General features: G+C 40.5%; 1 protein-coding gene across 5 annotated transcripts in view; it reads left to right on the plus strand.

Annotated features, from left to right (window-relative positions):
• The first annotated feature begins 714 nt into the window (after positions 1–714).
• Pkn (serine/threonine-protein kinase N) overlaps positions 715–25,258 on the plus strand; it is a 724,111-nt gene continuing 699,567 nt past the window's right edge. For all 5 annotated transcript variants that reach the window (XM_080278058.1, XM_080278061.1, XM_080278062.1 and 2 more), the window contains exon 1: positions 715–943. In XM_080278058.1, the coding sequence (XP_080134184.1) occupies positions 914–943 (30 nt within the window). In that variant the 5' untranslated portion in view covers positions 715–913. The remainder of the gene's footprint in view (positions 944–25,258) is intronic.

The following is a 25,258-nucleotide window of genomic DNA, read 5'->3' on the forward strand; positions in this document are numbered from 1 at the left end:
TATATTGCTTACAAAATAGATAGGCTAATGGTGGCAAGATCATATACGACACTTCGCAGCAGCTTGTTGATGTGAAGAAATATTCGATAAAGGAAATAAGTTGTCCCTTCCTTCGCTCATTTTCCCTTGGTACTCCCATTGCCTTACATGTGATGCGTATTACTTCGTTGTTTGAGGAACATATTTTGAACCTGACGATGTTATAACTGATGTCCTGTCTCCCGAAAGAATCACCAGTAAGATGCAAAATAGAAGCCACATACAGGTTGTGAATATCAAAAGAATGAAGTCATACAATAAAATCAGGAAAGGAAAGAACATTAGGTTGGGAGATGAAAAATGCCAAAAATCTGTACAGCCTGTAATTTATAAGAAAATAAGGAAGTCTGGCTGTTTCATAGTACCTGGTGGTATAACGCAAGGGAGACAAGAGGTGGAGGCAGAAATAAAGAATTTTCCAAAGAAAAATTGGTCAGGTGATGGAAAAATCCATACAATGATGATTTATGAGGAAGTAAGGAAGTTTTAGGGAGTATTTAAAATATATCCTAGTTCCCGGTAGTATGAAGTGAGGGAGAACGTGTGGTGGAGGCGGAAGGCAGCCGTGCTCTGTGTCCGGGAGCCAACCCAGTTCCTCGTAGCATCCTCGTCTGGCCGGCCCACCTCGCCTGCATCCAGCTTCCCCATTGGCTAACTCAACCTGTCGCAGTTTACCCCTACAGTGTTGGTCGTCACGGCTTGAGATGTGCCGTCGATTCTGTGTATTATGAGATGATTACGGGTGTTAGTGAGGTGTGAGGGCGCTGGATACGTGTTCAATGTGATACAGGTGGTGTGAGCGTCGCGTGGATTATCCCAGTGGTTTACTTTTCAAGTTATGAGCTAATATTCAGCCCCAGGTTCATCGTCCAAGATGGCCGATCACGGTCATGTTTATATTCAGGTATGTACACAAAATACTTGTTTCTTCGATAGTTTCATGGATCTAGCGGGGGAAATTTTTGAAAACTAGCATGGCAAAGGTTTATGTGAACGGTGTTTGTAGCGTGAGACGCGAGGCAAGGGCGGGGGTGGGCGGTGCAGGGGCGGGTTCATCAACATTGCAGCGTCCACGGGAGGCAACACATGACTACCGAACACCACCCGGATGCAATGGGCTTGGGGGAGCACGTGTCTAGAGCCTACAGGTAGGCTTAGTAGAGTCAGGAGGGGAATCATTGTCCAGGGGCCTCGCGGTGCTCGTGGCCGCCTCGTCCCTCTACCTGTGCCAGTGTTACCTGAGGCAGCAGGAAGTAACAGGTCCTACCCTCGCCCTTACCCACATTCCCGCCCTTGCCCTCACCTCTGCCCTTACCTCACCCTCGTACCTGGTAGCTCATAATGTCCTTTCACCATTTTATTGTCCAGAACTGCAGAATATTATGTGTTTGAAGACAGATGCAACCGTGACTAATAAGTCCAACTAGTTATACAACATGATTAATGTGTTATTGTATACAGAAGAAGCATGTTAAATTGCATTTTTGAACAAAATTCAAAACAGCTAAGTTGTAGCTAGAGACTCTGGTAATTGCATTGATTACTTCAGAAGTTTTCTTATGGCAAACAAACAAACAGGCAGCAAGTTTCATAACTTCCCATAACTTTTCATTTTGCTGAGAAATCGTAATAATTATGTAAGACTGCTTAATGTGAGGTATGATGATGAAACAAAGCTTTGACTTAGCTGTTGCTGATAATGTAGAAGTTATGGGAGTGTGAAAATTTTGATGATTGCTTATTAAGAATTGTTACTTGTTATTGATTTGTGATGATTTTGTGTAACAGAGGAGTAAAATTGTTTAGAATTGATTCAGTAGTTACAGAAGAAATATGACTAAACATAAGGTATATCTAGGTATCAACCTGGTAATTATGGCAGTGTAATAAGTTCTTCTCTTTCACTGGTAGTTTAAAGTACTGTAGATTACTACCAGTTTATACTTAGGTTTATATAGTAAGGGGGTTTTGAACTTTAGAAAAAAAATACCATAGTTACAGCCTACAGGTTCCAGTATTTGATAAACCATTTCACAAGACCAATAGGAGTTTTAGCCATACTTTCAAATATAGTATATACTGGTACTGTATTAATGTAGGCCTAGATGTAGTTGTGTACAGGGCTCACAGTATCAAAATAAAATGCAACAATGGTGAATGGTGATGCAGTGACACTGAACACGGCAGCTTTAGGTTGGAACCCAGTAAGCCTATTACCCCCACTCACCCTTGCTCGAAGCGGTCTCATCCCAGAAAGGTGCACTGCTCAGTATTATTGCAGTTTTTTATATACCGTAGTCAAGCTTGTCCTTCAAAATAGTTTAGTTATGATGAATTAGGTTTGGTAAAGTTAGTCAGAAAAATCAGAATAACTGTCTGAAACTGCAGATTTACCATACGGTACCACTTAGGGGTTGTGTTGGTGCAAGTGAAGGTAGGTGATTTTCCAAGCTCAGACCCTGAAACTTTAGTGGTCTTTCTTTTGGGCTTACTGAAGTCTTCATTTTGTGTGTTTGTTTGTATTTTTTTTTTTTTTTTTCAAATTTTAGGGTAAAGTAGAAATAAATGAGGTTTTGTCACATCTTTTGCCAGATCTATTGCTAGATGCCATAATCCTGTAATGGATGGCCATTTGACTTTGAGTTATTTGTTTTATGGCAAGGGGCACTAACCCTCCACCAACCCACTTGTTGACACGTAGGGAGCACGTATGGTTTGGTTATATGATAACCACCCAGCGTTGTAATTGGTTTCTTAGCTTACAGGAAACCATTTAGCTTGTCACGCAATGTAAATCCACCTGTAAAGGAAAGACAAGCAATAAGAAGTGACAGGAAAGATGAGAGAAATAGGAAGAGGGGAGGGCAGGCACAGAAAAAGAATGATGAAGGCGAAGGAAGGAGTAGGCAGCATTACATCAAGTGAGTGGATGATGGTCGCCACCATCTACCACTAACATCTTTTGTGATTGTGGTATTTTGAAATTTCTCGTGTCAGCATTGTGTTTTTGCTGAATAAAGATATTTCTGCATTATTGGAATTAGAAAAAGCTCATGTGAATGGAAAATCTGCCTGTGTTGGTATTTTGAAAATGGCACCAGCATAAATTGTTTATGTTTTTAGGAGTATTCATGTTAACCCCTGACTGCATTGTCCCCTGAATGCAGTGTAGCCCTATTTGTACAGTCATGGTCTGTTATGTTGTACATGGTTTCAGAAATGTGTTGATAGTCTAGTTTTGCCAAACTACCGGTAATCATTAACTTCAGTCTGAGAGGTTTCTCCAAAGGTGAATAAAATTGTCTGATAGTAGGAAGATTAAAATAACATCATAATTATGCTAAAGAAGCAGATTGAAGATATGGTAGTTTCTCTACCCATTACAATGAAAAGTTTTATGAAATAAAATTGTCTGGAGGTATATACAGTTGCTGGGATCAAAATAGAAAGACCTAGCAGTGACAGGACACTCACTTTTCTGTGCAATTTTAATGCAAAAGCTAAATGATACTGCCAGTCATGTGTGCAGTAGGTCAACTTGGGAACTGTTAAATACTCAGTCTGTATTTTCTTCTGCCTATGACTCCAGCCTTTAAATGCAATAGCTATGTCCAGACATCTTGAAATGAATGGCTTTTGAATGTGGTTTTGTTTTATTTTGTTTTTCTAAGAATTCAGGCTTTTAGCCTTTGGGTCTTTCTTTATATAAAAATTAAATAAAGAGGACTAGAGGCTTATTTCTGCACTTGGAATCTAAGATGTGTAACTGAAGGAAAGATTTCAGCATAATGTAGCTACCTGCAGATCAACTCACACAGTACAGTACGGTACCGGTATTGCCGTGCTAAAAGTTACAATATTCCCCCCCTCCCTTAAAAAAAAAAAAAAAAAAAAAAATATATCGTTCATGATTTCAGGAGGCTGAAGTACATTAATAGCTGAGCTTGGTAAGCAAATACATTAAGGTATCCAGGTACTTGTGTGCTGGCAATCAAACAAATGGCTATGAAAGTGTGTTTACTGACAACCATCATCTTAACCATAGCAGTAAACTGGAGTAGATGTGCCGGTTAGGAAAGTACTCTGGGGTCTGTTTTATAACTATATTACTGTTTTTATTAATTGTATTATTATTTTTATTATTATTATTTTTTTGGTAGAAAGTCTCTAAATTACAGATAGGCCTCCAGTATATTTTCCGTTCAATTGCAGCTTTTAGCCTACATTGTTTTTTGCTAGTAATTCCTAGTAACTACACACACTGTTGAAGTGTGAAGTACCTCAGTTTACACAAGCTACAAGTGTTTGGAAGTTGTGAGATTTAGAACATGTGTGTGATTTATAACTTATAATATGGAAAACTGGCTCCTTTTTAGTACGGGTACAGAAGTAGACAAATATCGTGTGTGTGTGTGTGTGTGTGTGTGTGTGTTGTGACAGCATTAAGAGGGACACATGGCACAACACAGGTAGTGAGGTACCATAGCTGCTGACATGACACATGCATCACCCACTAGGCCTGTACCTGACACAGGTGGGGAATCTTTATCAGCTTTGTGGGGCACAGTATGACACTACAGAGTACTGGATACCAGTATATATAACACTGCATTTATAATCAGAAGGGTAGCTATATCCAGCATACCGTAGTTGCTATACCATTTCCAGTATTATATGTTCGTCATCATCCTGATTCTTATGCCCCCTTGAAGATGAGTCAAGGGAAGATCCATAAACAGGAAAAAAAAAAAAAAAAATACTAAAGTTGATATCAGTAGCATGCCCAGTGAAACTGCCACACAATCTTCCAAACATCATTCATATAGAGAAACTTATTTCACAGTTAATGCAAATAAAAGTAGCCAAACAGAAATAGAATTTGTTAGTTCCATCATTAGCCTATAGTGGTGTTAGCACTGTACTGTATTATGATAATTTCTCAAAGGATTATAGTAAAAATACAGTACTCATGGTTTTCATATGTAGCACAAATTTAGCAATTTATTTTAAATTCTGCAATACCGGTAGCAGTTAATAATTACAGTAGTGTAGTATAGGGTTGCAAAATGACTGGAAGTGGAAGGTGGTTTAGGTCCAAATCGCAGAGCCAGGTACCAATATTAATACTGTATATTTAAGTGCTCAGGCCAGATGGACTGCAGTGCAGATATTTGATTGATTACTGAAGTATAAACATCCCTTTTTTTAATTTTATTTACTATTTCAATAGGGTACGGTACCACTTGTTTTTGGCATTGGCTGCCTTGTATGGCGTGTACCGTAAAAGCCACAATAGGATATTAATGTGTTGTGTACTGATAACAGTATGCCTTGTTGGTGTTTCATATTGTGTGGCATGTAGTTCTTGCCAAAGCTGTATTATGATAAAAAAATAAATCCATCCATCATCCAATCCCATATTGCCCCATGAGGAGCTTAGGAGCCCGGGCCTAGGCAAGTTGGTCCTGCCATGTAAGATGAGAGTGACCAGCCCCACTCTTCCCTGAGTGGCATTACTTGAGTGATAAACCCCAACCTCCCCTTGGATATAACCTACACAGGCTGAATTTGATTGGAGTGCCTTAATTACCCACTAAACCACTAGGTGCCATAATTTGGTTATATGGTTACCACCCAGCATAGTAAATGGTTTCCTGGTGTACAGAAAACCATGTGGCTTGTCATTCGGTGTACAGTCACCCATAGACAGAAGGAAGAGGAAAGAATGAAGGAAAGAAAGAGAGAAGAGGGAGTGTAAAGTCACCTGCAGGCAGAAGGAAGAGGAAAGAATGAAGGGAAGAAAGACAGAAGAGGAAGGAAGGAAGAGAGGAAATGGCAGACAGCCAAAGCAGCATTACATTGAGTGAGTGGATGGTGAGTGTCCCCACCTACCACCACAAATAGAAGAAAAAATATATATCAAATTAGAGAAATGTTGATCTTCCAATGCAGTGTTGTAATGAGGCCTATATCAGGGCTTCCACAAATGAGAGAGAGAGAGAGAGAGAGAGAGGGGAAATAGAATACAAAGGGTGTCTCACCTAGACCCTGAATTGCAATTAATGGGACAAAATTTTGTTGCCTCATGGCAGAATTTGTTTGGTTGTATTTGCCAGAGTATTATTGAAGCAAAACAAAGGGTGTATTGTTAGGTGCAGATGTGTCAGCAAGGGGTGTGTGACATTAGTCTGCCTGGGGGTGGATCATGTCACTGGTTTGTTTCCACATGACCTTCCAACCAGTGTGTGTAGTGCTTGTTACTACATTGTCTATTTAGTTTGTATTTTAGAATGACATCATTATACTGTACATGCAGCACTGGTACGATACTGTAGTATGTATAGCCTATCACACCATCGGTACAATACCATAAATAGTTTGTAATAAAGCCTGCTGCAATGGGATATGTCCTTTATTGAGGTTATTTCTGAATTTATAAGATACTTTAGCCCATGGGGGCTGATTAGTTAATTTTTACTTGCTACTGTCACCTTTTTATATTATTATATTTTAATTTATTTTTTTCAGTGTGATACTATACTTGACCACAAAGGCCTACTACAACAGTACCACAGTACCAGTAGTTGTGGCTATACAGTATTGTGTTGGTTTCTATTAACTAAAAACAAGAATTAGGTTATGATACTGCACTATATTCCTAACTGTATATTAGATACCATATCTGTACTCTTCAAGGTTATACAGTGTATAAAACACTGGTAGATTAACCACCTGGTAATTAGATTTTTTTTTTCTCCTGTAGAATGCTGGATATTTCACTGATGCTCATTTTACTCATTCTGTAAGCAGATTTTGTACTGTATACTGGTACCTGGTATATCATTGTTAAGTAGAGTAGGGCTGAATGAACTTGTAGGCAAGTTGTTTTCTGGCAAGTAGACTTGGTGACTTGTGTGCCAGGGTGGTGACTCCAACTCTGGGTATTTTAAAACCTCATCTTCACTTATCCCTTTCAGCACACTGATGATTTTTGTGTCTTACAGTATCATGTGTCCATTGAATGATACAGTACCAGTATTGTACAGTATTTAGGTGAAGGTTTAGTAACAATCCCCTTAGCACACATTGATGACTTTAGTTACTGTCAAACATGGTTCTGTAAGGAACATTCCCCCTCCCGGCAATGTAGACTATGAAGTGGCATAAAGGTTTAGATTAGTGAAGTACCGGTATATATTGTATATCTCTCATTGTGATTCATTCAGAGATGTCTTTTATCAGAAATAGTTTAATTTTTGTATCCATTCATCCAGATAATAGGTCTGTGGAGATTATTGTCACTGCAGCATTTTTTTTTTGTTTTCCCTATAACATTGCAGTTTAACACACGTCTGGTGATCATAATGTAGCTACTGGTGCTGGGTATCTATGCTTATTGGTACCAGTATGGGATTTGTTTTTGTTAAAGTAGCTAATTTAAACTTTTATAGTCATAAGAAAGACCTGACTGAACAGCGCAGTTTCATGCAGTACAGAACTGTACCAGTTGTTGCTGGATAAGTTTGGTAGTTAAATGTATCTATCAGTCTATCTATTGCCAGATTCCATAATCCTGGAAGGAGTCATCATTTGACTTTGAGTTATTTGTTTTACGGGGAGGGGCACTAACCCTCCACCAACCCACTTGCTGACACGTAGATTTTGTTTTAATTTGGTAGGATAATCCCAATATATACAGTATGTTGTAGGTTGCTTCCTGAATAGTGTAACATCATCATCATTACCAACATCATCATCATCATCATCATCATCTTTCCTATTTTCCCCAGCCACTGGTGGGGTGACATGGGTTCCTGAAATTCCCATTTTCTTTTATAAATTTAATATTTGTGAAAGAAGATGCAAGTCCAATCCTTATTGTATTAATACTGTACCGGTAAGCATTTGAGTTAGTATATAGGCTAGTGCCCATTCAACTGTGGAATATGGTAATGTACAGTCGCATTCATAAATAGGGTTGCACATCTCTTGTTATCTACTGTAGTGTTGATTGCTGGTGAGATGAGGAATTTTGTTGCTCACTTCTTGGTATACCAGTACTAATTATCAGTGCACCATGCTGTAAAGGAAGTACAGTAGTTCTCTGTCTCACCAGCAGTGGGCATCAGAAGTAGACCAAATGGGTAGATGTGTATCCTTTTGTATGAACTCCACTGTACATTAAATGCTCTTGTCCTTCAAAAAGTAATTTATTTGATGTACTCTATGTAGCTGTGTTATGTAGGGTAGATACTGTATGTACTCAGTTGTTTGAGTTGTTCCTCACTTTTGTTTTGGACCATAAATAGGTCTATGTCATACCACTCTCAATTTTGTAAAGGTTTATGTGGATCTTGTACAAAATTTGTGGTGTTCCTGTTGGTTTAGATTTATTAAGTTTTAGTGTTAATTTTACTTTTTTATGATATTGTAGATCTGGCCACTGTCTGGGTGTTGCAGTTGCCAGAAGTTCAGAGAGATTTAAGAGGGTTGTGGGTGCCAAGGCAGTAAATCAAGAGGAGGGAAGGAGTCAGTACAAGTTGTGTCTCAGGCTTGATTTGTCTCTTAGCTGTGGAAAACATTATTCTGGGGTTACCATATAACTTTTTCTTTATCACTGGTTCACTTGTATATTGACTTACTCTGGAAACTGGAAACCCATCGTATGTTTCTTCAGTACAGGCTGTGTCTTAGGCCTGCTCATTTGTTGATTCATATCCGCTTTGGAAAATATTATTCTGGTGTCATAACTTCTTCTTTGGCTTTCTTTTGTATGATGACTTGTAGTGGAAAGTGAATAATCACATCTATAGCTGTCTGTTTTCATTATTTAGCTTAAACATTCATTCTGTACCTACTGATTATTTACCTGAGAGAAAATTTAGCATTTTATTCCCGTTCATTGGTCCACATATAGAGTTTCCTAGTTGTTGTTTGTTGGCATGTTGACGTCTGGGATTTTCAATTGACATCTTACCTTCTCAAACAACAGTGCTGTTACTCGCACATCTTGAAATCTTTGGTGAAATATTGCAGTTGGGTCTTCTTTCTTGGCTTGCATAGAGGAATTGTTTGTCATGTATTGGTCGTGTTTTTTTTTTTATAATCTGTTGTACAGTATACTTATTGCTTCATACGCTTATCGTTTATCCTGTACCTTGTTATATTTTATTCTCATACAGTACCCCATTCCTGTATTGTACCTGCTCATATTTTCCGTACTTGCTTATATTTTATCCTGTAGCTACCTTTCATATTTTTCCAGTAGCTACCTGCTCATATTTTATCGGTAGCTGCTTGCTCTTATTGTATGTTACTTGCTCATACTTTTTCCTGTACTTTGCTTCTATTTTAGCCTGTTGTGGTTCAGATGCCCATCATGCCCTTCTTATTTTATCTGCTTTCTTGAGAGTGAACCAGTAATATATTTGTTAGCACATCTGGTACACTTCCATTGGTAGAACCCAAGTTGGCCATTGAGACTTGGGTGTTGTGTTACCTGTGACTAAGCATTATAGCCTAGGCCTAGTTAGGGACGTGGATGTAGCATTGATTTGTGGGTCATATTATAAGGAAATGAGAGAGACTTAACAAGACTGGTTGTGTACCATAATGACTTTCTTCTGCTCTCTTGATCATCTGTGTCCCAGGATCACTTTATTGCTCTGATATCCTTTCTTTTCTTTGCTGATGAATGTAGAACCATTGACATACAGTATAAAGTATGATGAACCTGCGGGTGCCAAGTGCCAGAAGAAAAAATGCTGAATTTTGTCAGCATGCTGTATTTTTTTATAGTGTTGCTGTATTGGGCTTGATTTTTGGCTTAAGAGTGTTGTTGTGAGGCTGATTTTTTTTCTTCTTTCCTTCCTTTTCTGTCTTTCTTTCCTTCCTTTTCTGTCTTTCTTTCCTTCCTTTTCTGTCTTTCTTTCCTTCTTTCTTTCTTACTTCCTTCTGTCTATGGGTGACTTGAGTGACAAGCCAGATGATTTCCTGTACAGTAGACCAGGAGACCATTTACTATGCTGGGTGGTAACCATATAACCAAATTATGGTGCCTAGTGGTTTAGTGGGTAATTAAGGCGCTCCATTGTGATTGAGCTTGTGCAGGTGTCTATACAAGTGGTGCTTTGGGTTTATTGCTCACGTAATGCCATTCAGGGATGAGTGAGGCTGGTCACTCTCATGTTAAATGGGAGGAGCAACTTGCCTAACCTTGGGCTCCTAGCTCCTCATGGGGTAACACTGGATTAGGTGATGAATGAGTGAATGAATATAATATAGTTACATGTTGTTAAAATAGGACATAGCCTACAGTTGTGGTTAGAACACAAGGGATCATGCATGGATGAATGCCTACAGTATTGGATGTAACGGTGGGTATGGTAATAGACGTAGGGACGGTGCATCAAGGTAAATCAGTTGCCGATGCTACCGTATGTGGAAGTGTGGATGAGTTTTGACAGGTGTGAAGTGTAATTGTGAAGGTGGAAGTATGTACAGTAGTTAGCTTGGTGGGGGTGACAGTTATATGTGGAATGGAGAGTGGGTTTTAGTTGTACGAAGATAGGTCAGATATTGTGTTTATGTATGTATGTATGTATATATATAGGTGGAGAGAGAGAGAGAGAGAGAGAGGTGGGAATTCAGGTGTAATAATATTTTAAAGGGTGTGGGTGTAGAGTGCATATGAGCGTGGTTTTGTGTGTATGTGTGTGCGTGTGTGTGTGTGTGAGAGAGAGAGAGAAAAAAAAAATGGTATAGTGATGGAACTGTGCGTGTGCATGAAGATTGTGTGTGTGTGTGTGTGTGTGTGTGTGTGTGTGTGCGCGCGCGCGCGGGGAGTGTGGGTGTAGTGAGCGTGTGGGCGCAGAGGGGGGAGGGCAGGGATGAAGGTGGGGGGAGAGGAGCAGAGAGAGGGTTCAGTGCCACTCTAGCCTTGATGAATGAAGGTCACAGGGAAGTCTTCTCCTAATTCCTGGCGGCGAGGGTAGGGTGGCTGAACAGGAGAGAGAGGGGGGGGGGCATACGTACATTGCATGTCCGTTACAATCAATCATTCACTGTCGCTTGCGTAGGAGTATATACAGTTGCAGGTTACGAACAGTATGTACTAACAAATACATAAATATGACCAGAATATTCATTATACTTAAGCATTTAGGTCTAGGCAACTCGTACACTACAGTGATATGCTCAGTAGATACTCTGGTTATGTAAGTAGAGAACAGTGTTAGTTAAGAATTTTACTTATCGTTCATACGTACGTATTGACCTACCCGCTATATACATACATACGAGTATATCTCAACCTGCATACATAAGGTCACAAACATAGTGGTATTCTTGCATACACAGACAACCAACCACACATGTAAGCCCTCAGGACTCAAGGATACATAGACAAAAATAAAAACTCACCCCTCCCTCCCGTCTCTCTCTCTCTCTCTCTCTCTCTCTCTGCTGGACTTTCATTATCCGTCTTATTACCCCAGTCACAAATTCCTCACGCAACTGATAAGGTTAGGCAATTACTACACCCTGTTCACTTCAACTAGGCGTAAAATTGCCGTCTCTCCATCGTGAATACCCACCAGTAACAAAAGGTTAATTAGTAATAGAATAAGGTACTGGTCAGGAAGCAGTGCCGTGGTAAGGACGTAGAACCTTGTTATTGCGTTGTTCCAAAAAGTCACGGTAAATAAGCTCCGAACGAGAGAAATCTATCTGTAATCGTTTCTTTTTTCTTTTTCTTTTTTGTTTTTCTTTACTCGGCCTAGATTTTCGTTGTTCTAAAGCTTATTTCACGTAGCTTAGTGGTACAAGATAATACTACTGCTCTGCACCCTTTTCATAATGCTTCTTCATGACTAGCATCATATTCTAGTATTAATCAGTTGGTATAACGCGGCATTCAATATGAAGAGATGGTTATTTTAGGTCAGGTTAGAGTAAAATCAGTATAGTTAGAATGAATGAGCTTTAGTACCCTTGTTGGTCCTGTTTAAAGTGGTGATGTTTGCTTTGTTGTTAGGGACTTGTTCCCATGGGCATTATTTTAAGTTGCTTTAGAAACGTAATATCTCTTCCTTTGCGATTTATTCCGTACAGTACACCTTTAGGTTCTCTTTTATGCTATTGTTGCAGCCGGTGTCGGTATTGCAACGATATACCAGGAGTGCCATGCAAGAGATTAAGATGTAGGTAGCAAATCTGCAAAATTAATCGTAAAAAAAAAAAGTGGTGCAAACATACGGCCATTAGTTTGCAGTCACTTTTGTTATTTTCTTTTTTGTTTCATATATCGTTTTGTTTGTTCGTGTGTTCATGCTCGTAGGATAGTTTTTAGATGACGGAGCTTCCCTAGGAGTCGCCTGGTCAGTCACACCATAAATATTTCAGCGCAGCCTAGTAAGGTCTTGCATCGGTACCTACAGTATTATGTGTGTGGGGGTGGGGATGGAGGGTGTTTTTTCACTTGTTCGTGGTTCCTGTTTGATTTTGTAACCATTCTGTAGCTTTTGGTTTGGAGTGTTTTGTATCGCGTTTGTTTTGGTGTGAGACTATTGATTATTTGTTATTCAGGAGTAGGTTTCAGTCTTGTCATATATGGTTTGGGTAATTTTTTTTCCATTACTATTTTTTTTTGTTACATTTTGCAAGGCAGCCTATTGATGCTTTGGTATTTCTTGGAAGGGTCTGGAGGTTAGGAATTTTATTATTTATTTTTTGTATCATTTGGCTTTTTTTTGTTTTGTTTTTTTGTTTTTTTTGTTCAGATAGAATTCGAACATGATTCTTTAGCGTCAGCCAGTGTATATATATATATATATATATATATATATATATATATATATATATATATATATATATATATATATATATATATATAACTATGTGTGTGTGTGTGTGTGTGTGTGGCATATAACGCCATTTTATTGAAAAGGCATACGTGTATATATATATATATATATATATATATATATATATATATATATATATATATATATATATATTTTAACCCCATTTTATTAAAAGGGCAGTGTTGTATACTGAGAATTTTGTGTGTGTGTGTGTGTGTGTTTGTGTTTGAGAGAGAGAGAGAGAGAGAGAGAGAGAGAGAGAGAGAGAGAGAGATTGTAGAATTGTATAATTAGATCATATTGATACTGACGATACCGTAACAGTTTATCGGTGTTATAATTCATGGTTGAGATAGCCCACAGAAGTAGCTTGATGAGATGACTAAAAGGGTAGGCTAAGAGGGAAGAACTGTTATTATAGCTGTACCGTATATCAAGTTTGATTCTGCGCTTTTGAGTAATTAGGTTTCGTGTTTTTCTGTGCATAGTGATTCACGCTCCCAGTTTGGGTTTGTGTGGGGTTTTTCCTCTGGTAGTCCATTCATTGCGAGAGGCCCTTCTTGAGATTTTATTATAATTGTATAGAGAGAATAAAATGAAGTATCGGTTATCGCGCTGAAGATGTTAAAGAATATTTCACTTTTTTTGTTTTTTGTTTTTCTCGCGGCTCCCAGTAGATAGCGTATAGAATGCAATTATATTTCATTTCTTTAGCCTTTATATTTCATGTCTAAGCAATCTGTGCGACCCACCAAATACACCGATCTCGGCCAACTACCCTGCCTACCCACCAATACTACCCATCAGGCCCATCTAACAGTGCCACCCAACACATCTACCCGCTCACATACCCACTCTAAACCCACCCAACCAACCCACCAACCCAACCACCCACGCAAAGCATCCTGGCCGCACAATCTTCTCAGTCGACCCATCGTGTCACAACACACCTTGGCGACCCGCACATCCCGACGACCCTTCTTGCCCACAAACCACGGTCACCCACGAATGCCACCCATCCTGTTCACCCAACAGTGCTATCCATCACTTCAACCCACCCAACCCTCCCACCGCACCCACCCATCCCTCCTTGAATTCATTGTAACTGCTATGTTTAAAGCAGTGCGTGAGAAACGCTACATCTTTTTCCGGTAACGTTCCTCACGCTATGCATGTAACGTGTGTGACGGAGCATATGGCTTACCAGAGTCTTACAAGATATCACAGGGTTACATTAGTAAGGTATTAGGATGCCGTTTTATAATATAAAGTTATGTTTTCTCCAATTCGTAAGGTGTGAATGGGAAAGATGTTAAAAGAAACGTCAAACACTTTACTCCTGAAGTACATCCTCTTCAAGGTCGTACCAGTCTGACCGCAAAATATATGTAAACAACTGTAGTGACAGTTACAACTCAAATATGTAGATGCTATTTCAATAAAAGCCAGTGACCGCATTCCAAACAAATACATAGACGTACTCGGGTCAGTGATAAGAAAATTACTAATTTCGTGATGACTTCTCTGCTTGTGTGCTTGCTGCTACGAAATCATTTTAATGAAAAATAAAAGGCCGTATAAACAGAATAGGTTAACCAGTGGCCATTAACTCCATTACATCGATAATAGTGAATTTTGTTAATCAGTTAGTACTACGCAAAGGTACTATATTGTTTGTTATTAATAATAGCTATTGAAATCTGCTTTTGGTAGCTACGGTGATTGGTGGCGTTCATCATCCACTTATTTCATGTAGTGTTGCCTGCTTCTTCCTTCACCTTTATCATTCATTTTCTTTGTCTGTCCTCCTCTCTTCCTACTTCTTCCATCATTCCTGTCACTTTTATTAGTCTTCTTTCCAATTCAGATGGTTCTATACTGAGTGGCAAGCTTAACGGTTTCCTGTAAGTCAGGAAACCATTTACAGTTGTGGGCAGTAACCATACAGCAAGTAACGGGATGATGTGGAGCCTGCTTCTGTGTCCCTGGTAACTGGCGGAGACAAATGCAGTGTCCATCCTGGTACCAAGACTCCACACTCTTCCTCGTGCCTTGCTGTGGTAAGGCGCTGTCTGCTGCAAGTGAACATAAGTTCACAGCATGGGATGGCTCTGGAGGGGCTGTTGCTTGCATTCGGTTGATGTCTTCTTGACTAGACACACCGGGGTTGCCCAACAACAGCTGAAAACGTTCTCGAATGAAAATTATTATTAGCTGTTGTGTGTATATATATATATATATATATATATATATATATATATATATATATATATATATATATATATATATATAAACTTCTGTTATTATTATTATTATTATTATTAAAAAAGTTGACTAAGTTATCTTAAGCATTTGAGATTGTGTACTTCCGGTGATAGCTAACTGAAGATTACTAGGAGAGGAACAGCGGATATGCCAGAGAGAGAGAGAGAGAGAGAGAGAGAAACTGGTATATAGAGAATGAACAGGTATATTACGGTACTTAACCTTGTGGAACATTTGCTGCCGCTTTCAGTTTTCTTTACAAGTATTTCTCTCTCTCTCTCTCTCTCTCTCTCTCTCTCTCTCTCTCTCTCTCTCTCTCTCTCTCTCTCTCACCGGATTCATATATTTCCGTTTTCGTTCTTATACCCCTCACTATGATAACGTATTAGTTTAGTTATGCTGCTTACCGAATTGATGTATAACTTGGGAAGGATTTTAAATTTGACAGGGTTAGTAAGATCTAGTAAATTATTGCCGTTCGAAATATCCCTCACAGACAGAGTAATATCATTTGGAAAAACCGAGTAAATATTAAGCTGTGTTATTAATATGAAGGGGTTAGCGTAATTAGTGTGCTCTCATTTTCTCTCTGCTTTGTATTTTTTTCTCTACGTTATTTTTATTTATTGGGCTTTTAGACTATTTTATGTTTTTTACCAGGACGTAGGCAGTGCAGGCTGTATATACCTTTCTTTATATTCCACTGTTTATTCCTCTCTCTCTCTCTCTCTCTCTCGGGGGCGCGGTAACACAGTGGTAGCGCGCTGAGCTTGTGATCGGGAGGTCGCAAGTTCGAGCCTCGCCCGGGCTATCGTTGTCGGGAGGGGTAGCTCCCTCCTGTAACCCCAGCGGGGCTATATGGCCTTAGTTGCCTAGCTCGGGGAATTCATTTCTCTCTCTCTCTCTCTCTCGCTCAGTTGCTCGCCATATTTCTTATTTCCGCCCTAGGATCTTTCTCCCCGTTTTCTTTTCATCGTCTGTTTTGTTCTGTTTTTGCCTTCCGTCTGTATTCTGTTTTTTCCGGTCTGAGGAATCACATTTTCTTTTTTTTCATTCCGATTTGTTTCCCATTATTTTCCTTTTCTAGTCACATCTCTTCGTCTGTCCTTACTTGCTTCTGTTCATTTATACTTTCTTAGTTCTCCGTTTAGCTGTCTCGCTTATATTTATACTGTATCTGTACTTTCATTTCGATTTTGCTTTTTACTCGTTTATTTTCTCATACCGCCGCTTTCTCCAGTTTCCGCTGTTTTTACCTTCGGATTCTTTTTAACTTCTTTAACAGTAGTCTTATTATTATTATTATTATTATTTTTTTTATGTTTGGTCACCGTCTGATTATTTTATTTGTTAGGAGAGACCCAAGACTGGAAGAAATTAAATGCATTCTTCATTAATCTGTTCACTCCAAGCCATGTGGCATCTGGGGGGTTCAGCAGGTCAACTCTGGAACTGTCTTCCTCTGTCTGTATTTCCTACTGCCTATGATCTCCAGTCTTTTAAACGGAGTGTGTCCAGGGATCTCGAAATAAACACATCTTTAATGTGGCTGTTATTTTGTTTTTATTTTTTCTTGGCAGAAACAATCTTGCGGGCTTCTGGCCGTTGGTCCTTCCTTGCATAAAGAGAAGAACGATTTTTGTTAAAGCTGGGAAGAGAATCCTAGGTCTGAAGGGGACATATCCTTTCTCTTGCACTTCAGAGTTTATATGCCTGTGTTTATCTGCTGACATAAGGCTATTATAGATAAATTAGCGTATACAGCGTCTCGACTCACGCAATATACCGGTATGTCATGACAAGCCTCTCTCTTCACCAAACGTGTTCCTTTAGTCGGGGTTCTTCAGTCGATATAACCTGTCAGTAGTGTACATCGTAGATGAAGTCAGTAACTTTTACCAAGATTACAAGCTCCATAATGAAAATATAATGGAACTAGGGACGTCTGTAGTTGATTAATTTTAGTTTGTGAATGTGCAAACTAAAGAAATTTATAACTTTGATGGTCGTAGGTGAGAGAGAGAGAGAGAGAGAGAGAGACTTCGACCTCAGACTAATCACACAAGACCATAAATCACGAAAACAAGGGAAAAAACACTAGAACTGCCACCAAGCCAACGTGATCGCTACCTCCTGTCAAGAGAGAGAGAGAGAGAGAGGGAAACCTGAACAAGCGTCTAACAAGTCACATCACCACTACCTTAACCACTGTACCACCACCACCGCCTTAACAGCAGCCCACACCGCAACACTCAGCAGTCGTTCGCAACACAAGATTCAACAACATGACAGTCTCTGTCTCTCTGTCTCTCTGTCTCTCTCTCTCTCTGTCTGTCTCTCTCTCTCTCTCTCTCTCTCTCTCTCTCTCTCTCTCTCTCTCTCTCTCCAGGAGGCATTATTTTTGTCCCCTCACACTCTCCCCTTCCCTCCGTTCCTCTTCCTGTATGACTCCTTTCACCTCCTCCCCTCCTTTCCCTCTCCTTTCCCCTTCCTCCTCCGTTTCTCTCTTGTGTTTTGCCCCTGTCACCTCCATCTCCTCTCCCTGTCTCCTTTTAAATTCTTCTTTTTTACTTCCCCCTTTTCCCCTCGTTCCCCTCTTCCTCCCTCAATCCCGCGTGAGATTACCGTACCTCCCAGTCACACATCCTCCCGTCTTCTCTTCCATATTCCTTCCTTTTCTCTCTTTGCATCCATTCTTTTTTCTTCTTTTTCCCTCCCTCCCTCCCTTCCTTACCTCCTCTTGCCTTTTCACTTCTTTCTCTCTTCTCTCCCCTCTTTCCTTTCCCAGTTTTCTCCCCTCCACCAGTGAGTGTGTGTGTGTGTGTGTGTGTGTGTGTGTGTGTGTGTGTGTGTGTGTGTGTGTGTGTGTGTGTGACTGTGAAGGATTAATGTGCACAGATCGCTTCCCGTTTACACGCTCACCGGTGTGAAGGGCGGGGGGAGGTTTCTCTCTCATTTACACATCTACTCTACCATTGTTTTCCTTCCCTGCTCTCATGTTATCAGTCTTTCTTTCAGTAGTATCCTCCCTCTTCTCTATCTTACCCTATTGTTTTAACCCTGTCATCATTTTAATCATTCCCCTTATCCATTCATTGCATCTCCCCCCTTCTGTCTGTCTGTCTCTGTCTGTCTGTCTGTCTGTCTGTCTCTCTCTCTCTCTCTCTCTCTCTCGTTCTCCGTCCCTGCCATCCCTCTCCTCCGTCATATCTCTTCCCCATGTTCTACCTTCTTTCCGTTTTGTAGCCCAGTCCGTCCACATTTATTCGTTTCTTTTCCTCTCCTATCGTGTCTCTTTGTTCTCTATGGCTACGTTTTTACTTCCATTAAAATTCCCTTCCCTATCCCCTCAACTCTCTTCTTTCCTTTCATCCTTCCCTGCCCTATCCCTCCTCTTATATACCACCGTCTTCCTTCCTCCCCTCACTTGTAGCCTGTCTCCCCTCTTTCCCCCACCTGTCACTGTTATTAACGATTTTGCTCTTCACATCAGTTCCCTCCTTTCCCTTACCCCTGTAACTTCCTGCTTCCCCCTGTTCTCTTTGCCTTTATAACGTCTTCGTTTCCCCTCATATACAGTACAGTCTTCATTTCCCTGTTTTCCTGTCGCCCGTCACATCCTCTTTCATATACGCTACCCTCCACTTTTTCCTTCCCTTTCGTAGATGTGCTGTTCTTTGCCTTTTCCTTCCCTTTAGCTTATGCATTCTTATCCCATTTTTCTCGTTTTTCTTACCTTCCTCTTCCCTCTGCTATCCCTCGCATCAGTCCTTCCCTGGCTCCCATCTTCTCATTCCCATCCCTTCTAAGTCTACCCTTCCTGTTCCCTTTCCCTTACATAAATCTGCCCTTCCGTTTCTCTTTTCCAAATTTACTTTTCTGTCTTATTCTCCCCTTCCATACCTTCTTCCTTAATCTTACCGTTATCATAAATAGATGATGTTATAGGGGGTTAAGACGTGTAGGATAGGTACAAGGCATATACGGCGAAACAGGAGACAGTGATTGTAGACAATGATGTTTTATAGTTTTGGTTATGAGATTGTTGCGGACAGCCATTAGACTTAGTTTGCGTCCACCATAAAAAGTTGAATATTGTAGTTGTAGTCAGTAGGGAAGCAACCCACTCCATAGCAGGCGAGCGTAAGGCCAGTGCCAAACTGACCACACCCCCAGGTTACTCCTCGTCTCACCCTAATTTGTTTCTCTACACTCTAACACCTTCAATTCTGTATTTTAATATATCGTATTTGTGCAGCCACCAGAAGGGTTTATATACCTGAGGACTTTTCATATTGGGGAAGTTGAATATATCCTTCACTTATGCCTTTGGTTGTCGCTAAACTGTTTTGGTAAAGTAAAGGAAGACATTTTAAACTGAAAGGGCATAAACCTTCGTTAACTCCTTCTATTAGCTGCTGTCTTACACTGAACCAAATCGTCCAGTAGTAGTAAAAAAGAACTAATACAGATGTCATATTCTGAAGACGGTGTAATATACTGCTTTTACACTAGTTTGGCCAAGATATTTGTCCTTTTGTGCTCAGTGGCAGAGAAGGACACTACTGCAGCACTACATCCATTCCACAACACTAGCATCATATTTTAGTGTTTGATCTGTTATTACAGTTCATCATTCAACGTGGAGAGAGGACAATTTTAGGCCAAGTAAGAGTAAAAAGAGTATAGTAACACAGCACTTTATCATCCAATTTTTTCACTCACCCCTCCAGCCCTCTGTCACGTCGTCTCTCACCCCACCACAACTGCCTCGCCTCTCCCCTCACCCTAACAGTAATTCCCCCTCGTTCATCCTCTCAGCTAGGGTGTCAGAGAGAGAAAGAGAGTAGGGTTAAAAGAAGGAACAGTGGGGAAGAGAAATGGGGAGGAGACAGACGAAAAAAGAGGAGATAGTTGGGTTGACCTATTGAGAGAAGGTAATGTAGGGGGAGCTTAACGAGGAGGAGAAACAGAGAGGGGAATGAATGAAAATGGGATAAGAGAGAGAGAGAGAGAATTGAACCCTACTACCCCCATCCACTCAGAACCTCCCTCCCATCTCTAACTCCCTTCCCGTCCCACCCTTTCCCCTCAGATGAATGACCTGCCCAGTATTTTTAACCCTCGCTTCCCCACATTACATCACTTAAGTCCCTGATTAGCTAATTCCCCCCACACTCCAGCCATTAGAGTAGTGATAGAGGGGAGGCGTACGTGGGGAAGGGCGGCTTGGAGTGGCGTGAAGGATATACAGTACTTCCCTGATATTTCTGATAGGCTAGTTATAAGGGCTGTTTTCCCTTTTAGTATCCAGCGAGGACATCTACTTTATTCTGGCTAAGAATAGAGGTGCGTAAGTGTATGCCTGTCCAGTGGAGTTTCAGTTCCGGGTACATGAACAGTGAGCCAATGAGTGTGTGGCATAGTCGCTCTGGCTCACTCCTTAGTTTCTCATATTTTCATATATATATATATATATATATACAATAGATAGAAAGATAGATGAATATATATATATATATATATATATATATATATATATATATATATATATATACAATAGATAGAAAGATAGATGAATATATATATATATATATATATATATATATATATATATATATATATATATATATATATATATATATTATAGAGAGAGAGAGAGCCTCTGTGGTACAGTGGTAATGTGTGCGTTTTCGTACACTAAAGAACGAGGGGTCGCGCCCCGCCAGGGTAATAAAATTTGGGAGCGTTCTTCTGGCCACGCACCGCTTTGGCGGACATCAGGGGTGCTGTGGTTGAACCAGTGTCTCATACTATAAAGTATGCTTGCATCCAGTCAGCTTGCGCGGGCCGATTACACTTGGTTCACAGACTACAAACACATCCAAAGCCACTCCAACACTATAATTACACTTACAAGCACTTCTAACCCTACTGTACATACAGTCTCTACCAGACAGCCTAAGCCACTTAATAGAGATACATTGGCTGTATCGTTCGCACTTCGGTAGGGATAGGCCAGTCCTGCAGTGGACACTCAAACGGCTGATGATGATGATGGTTTTATATATATATATATATATATATATATATATATATATATATATATATATATATATATATATATATATATATATATATATACCGCACGGTACCGTATATATCGGTAATACATTTTCTTGCTCTCTGGACCCTACCTTAACCTATCCTAGGGTGGGAAAAGAGGATTGGATGATGAAGATATGAAGGAAAGATGCGGTATTGAAGACTGTACAAGTCTCCATTAACCTCTTCATTACGAGAAGCCTGGTGTCCTCTTCCTTCATTTCAAGAGGGGTGTTGTAATGAATGGCTGATGGAGAGAGAGAGAGAGAGAGAGAGAGAGAGAGAGAGAGAGAGTGCAACACTGGAGGGGGATAGGGTAAAGGTTAAGTGAATCTCCGGTAGGCTGATTAGTGTATGACTCTCTCTCTCTCTCTCTCTCTCTCTCTCTCTCTCTCCTTTACTAGAATCCTCTCTCTGATTTTCGTTTTGTTTCTTCAATCTTCCCTTGCTCTCTGACTATATATGTTGTACGAAGTCAGATACACAGTACTACGATTTTTTTCTGGGACATAATTCAGACGCTGGATCAGTATTATTAGTATTTTTCTCGTTCCTTTAGCCTCCCCCCCCCCGTCCTCTTTCCTCTTGTTTCCATTTATATTTGCCTTTTCTGCCGTTCGTCCTTCGTTTTCGTATCAGTTATACTTCGTTTACTTTCACTTCTGGATCATCCTTTTTCCACGCCGAGAGAAAGAGAGAGAGAGAGTATTCTTAAAGTAGGGAGTGCAATATGGTCGAGGTGTGACGTATTGTGAAGGAAGGAAAGGAAAAAAAATGAGAAGAAAGAAGAGGAATCACGGACGAAAAAATGGAAAGGGGAAGAGTAAAAGGAACGGGAATGAGAGAGGCGCGGGCAGAGAGGAAAGGAAGAGGAAAGAGGGAAGTTGAGGGAAGTAGGGAGGGGAAGGCATCAACGGAAGACAGATGGGAGGAAGGGAATGAGAGAGGAAGAAGTGAGATAAGTTGAAGAGATGCAAGCAAGAGGAAGACAGTGTGAAAGAGGGGAAAAGGGAATGAATAGAGGGAAGTAGAGGAGAGAGAGAGAGAGAGAGCATTTTGAAAACAGAATAATGGAGAGGAAAGGAAGAAATACTGAAACATGGATTTGAGATAGACATGAATGAAATGGAGATGTTAAAGAGAAAGCGAGAAAGAAAAAAAGTGGAAGGAATGAAAAAGATTGGGAGAAAGTGTGGGTCTGGAGAAAGGAGAGATGGAGGAAAGGAAGGTGGATATGTGGAGAGAGAGAAAGGAAGGAGGAAGGAGATATGGTAGGCCATAGGGGAGAAGTGGAGGGTATGAAGTAATTGAAAAGTGTTAGTGGGATGAGAGAGAGAGAGAGAGAGAGAGAGAGAGAGAGAATTCTGAAAGTTAAGTGAGGTTAGGATAAAGACGGATGGTCGAGTCTAAACTGTATTAATATATTAAATATTTGAAAATGAATTAATGATTGGAAGATAGAAGTGTGAAAATGATCAGATAGGAATACCGTAGTTTGGAATGAATGGATTTGCGTGTGTAGCCTATTCCTGTGTGTGTGTGTGTGTGTGTGTGTGTGTGTGTGTGTGTGTGTGTGTGTGTGTGTGTGTGTGTGTGTGTGTGTGTCTGTGTGTGTGTGTGTGTGTGTGTGTGTGTGTGTGTCTGTGTGTGTGCCTGATAACGTCTTATATTCGCGTTTGTGTATGCATGGGCGTATACACTATAGAGATCCGGATGCATATAAATTCACAAACCTTGCATATTATCAGCATCAGCATCATCACCACCCAAATCCTGTTTTTCTACTTCTCCTCATCACCGAAATCCAGATCTTCATGGTTTGTAATTTCGAAAGCTTTGATAATGAACTCCAAGTTTTATATCACGTAACCATGTACCGGTAGATGAGTAAACCTGTTGCTTGGTGGAAGAAAGGTGTGACAAATATAAAAAGCGGCACATTTAGACTGTTTCAAATATCTGTTATTGCGAATTGGAAGTCAGCAGCCACGTATTTAATGCAGAGAGGAAAAACTCACTAATAAAAGATTGTTAGATTTGTCTTTTCCATTGAATTAAGACGAAAGTAAGCGAAAAGCAAGATCATTTTAATTCGCAGTGAGTGGATGTAATTACTTCTAGTCCGTCTGCTCCGATGACGCACTTATCTTCTTGCTGCTTCCAGACGAATTTTGTTTCTCAGGAAAATCCTCGTATTGAAGGGAATGATGGAGGCTGTAAAGCTAACCCCTGCAGCACGAAAATTATAAGCTGAGTAGAATCGTCTGAAAATGAGAATCAATAAGGAAAATACGCTAACTGAATGAAGAAGTATTAAAAAAAAATGGTCGTAGGCTTGTCATAGTTGAGTACAGTATATTAAGTACTATGTAATGTGTACTGATAATAATGAATGTAATAAATGTACAGCATGATTAAAGGACTGCTGTATCGACAATTTCTTCCTTCCACGGTGCTTTTTTTTTTTTTTATGGGAGACTTTAAAAATAGAGGGAGGAAGTAGGGCGCTGTGGTTGGTTACATGCTGTGATTCAACCCTTCCCCCGTCTCTCTCTCTCTCTCTCTCTCTCTCTCTCTCATATTTTCCCCAACAGCATTTTACCTCTGACCTTTTCCACTCCCTCCCCCTCCTCCCTCTGCGCCTCTTCCTCTCATCTTTCTATCTTCCTCGTCGCTGCTGTGATCTTTTTTTTTTTCTTCGTATCTTCCTTTCCTTACCTTCCTTTCTCATTTTCATCTTTTCCCTTTTCATCCTTCCTCTTCCAGTCTTCCTTTCCATTTCTTTCATTCTTTCTTCCCCCCTCTCCGCTTTCCGTCTTTTCGTCTGTCCTCTTTCCTCTCCTCCCTTCCTTCCTCCTTCATAGTATTCCCTGTGTCACTCTGCCCCCCCCCTCCCCTGTCCCTCCTCCCCCACATTTTTCACCTCATATTCACTTCCCTTCCCTCCCCCATCCCCCACTCCACGCCTCTAGCCATTTTCCCCTCCTCCTTTCTCCCCTGTCACCTCGTTGCTTCCCCTTCCTCCTTTCCCTATTTTTCCTTCCCCTACTCCTTTTCCTTCATCTGCCTTCCTCTCCCTTCTTTCCTTCTGCCATTCCCTCCTCCCTTTCCTTCATCTGCCTTCCTCTCCTGCCTTTCCTCACCCCTCCCCTCCTCCCTTCCCCATACCCCCTCTTCCCTCCCCATCCTCCCCATGACGTAATGTATCTCCTTTTAAACATTTTTTTTTACTTCCTCTTCCGTCCGTTCTTTACCCATCCCCTTTTTCCTACCTGGCACTTGATACATTCCCTCCCCCTCTGTGTGTGTGTGTGTGTGTGTGTGTGTGTGTGTGTGTGTGTGTGTGTGTGTGTGTGTGTGTGACCCTCATTCTGAATTCCCTGGTGTCACCCCCTCCCACCGGGTGTCTGTACCACCATTAACCACATCCTCCTCCACCCACTGAATCACTGACTAGGCTGACTGTGCATGTTCGACTGACTGATCCTGTATGTTGACTGACTGACTGAGTACGGCACCCAGTTTCCCTTTTATTTTATTTTTTCCCTTGACACTTTAGCAGGGCCTGAAATTGCCATGTCTCCGTGTTGAGTGTTCAGCAGTAGCAGGAGATTAGCATTATAATATGGTGTTGGTTGTGGGAACGTAGTATAAGTGTACCGTATGTATTACTGTCTTGTATTGTCACTGAACCACGAGAAATAAGCTGCAAACAAAAATCACTAATTAATTTGGATGAACTAGAAGAATAGGTAGCCTGTATGTATGTTACCTGACAGCTGGGCATGAATACCTACGGTCTCTGTTGTAATAGATGAGAAATACCACACTGAGATCTGGTGTTATGGTATTAGCAGGGGTGGTTTCAAGGTGTGTCGAGAGGGACTGGTACCGGTATTTGGGTTGCGGGAGACTTTAGGAACTGGAAGGGTTACAAGAAATATTAAGCTGATAACAGGCCCGGTGATAAATATAAAAAAATAAAA

This window comes from Coenobita brevimanus, chromosome 72 (assembly GCF_032717465.1).
Source record: "Coenobita brevimanus isolate Jiangsu-jjx chromosome 72, ASM3271746v2, whole genome shotgun sequence".
NCBI lineage: Eukaryota > Metazoa > Arthropoda > Malacostraca > Decapoda > Coenobitidae > Coenobita > Coenobita brevimanus.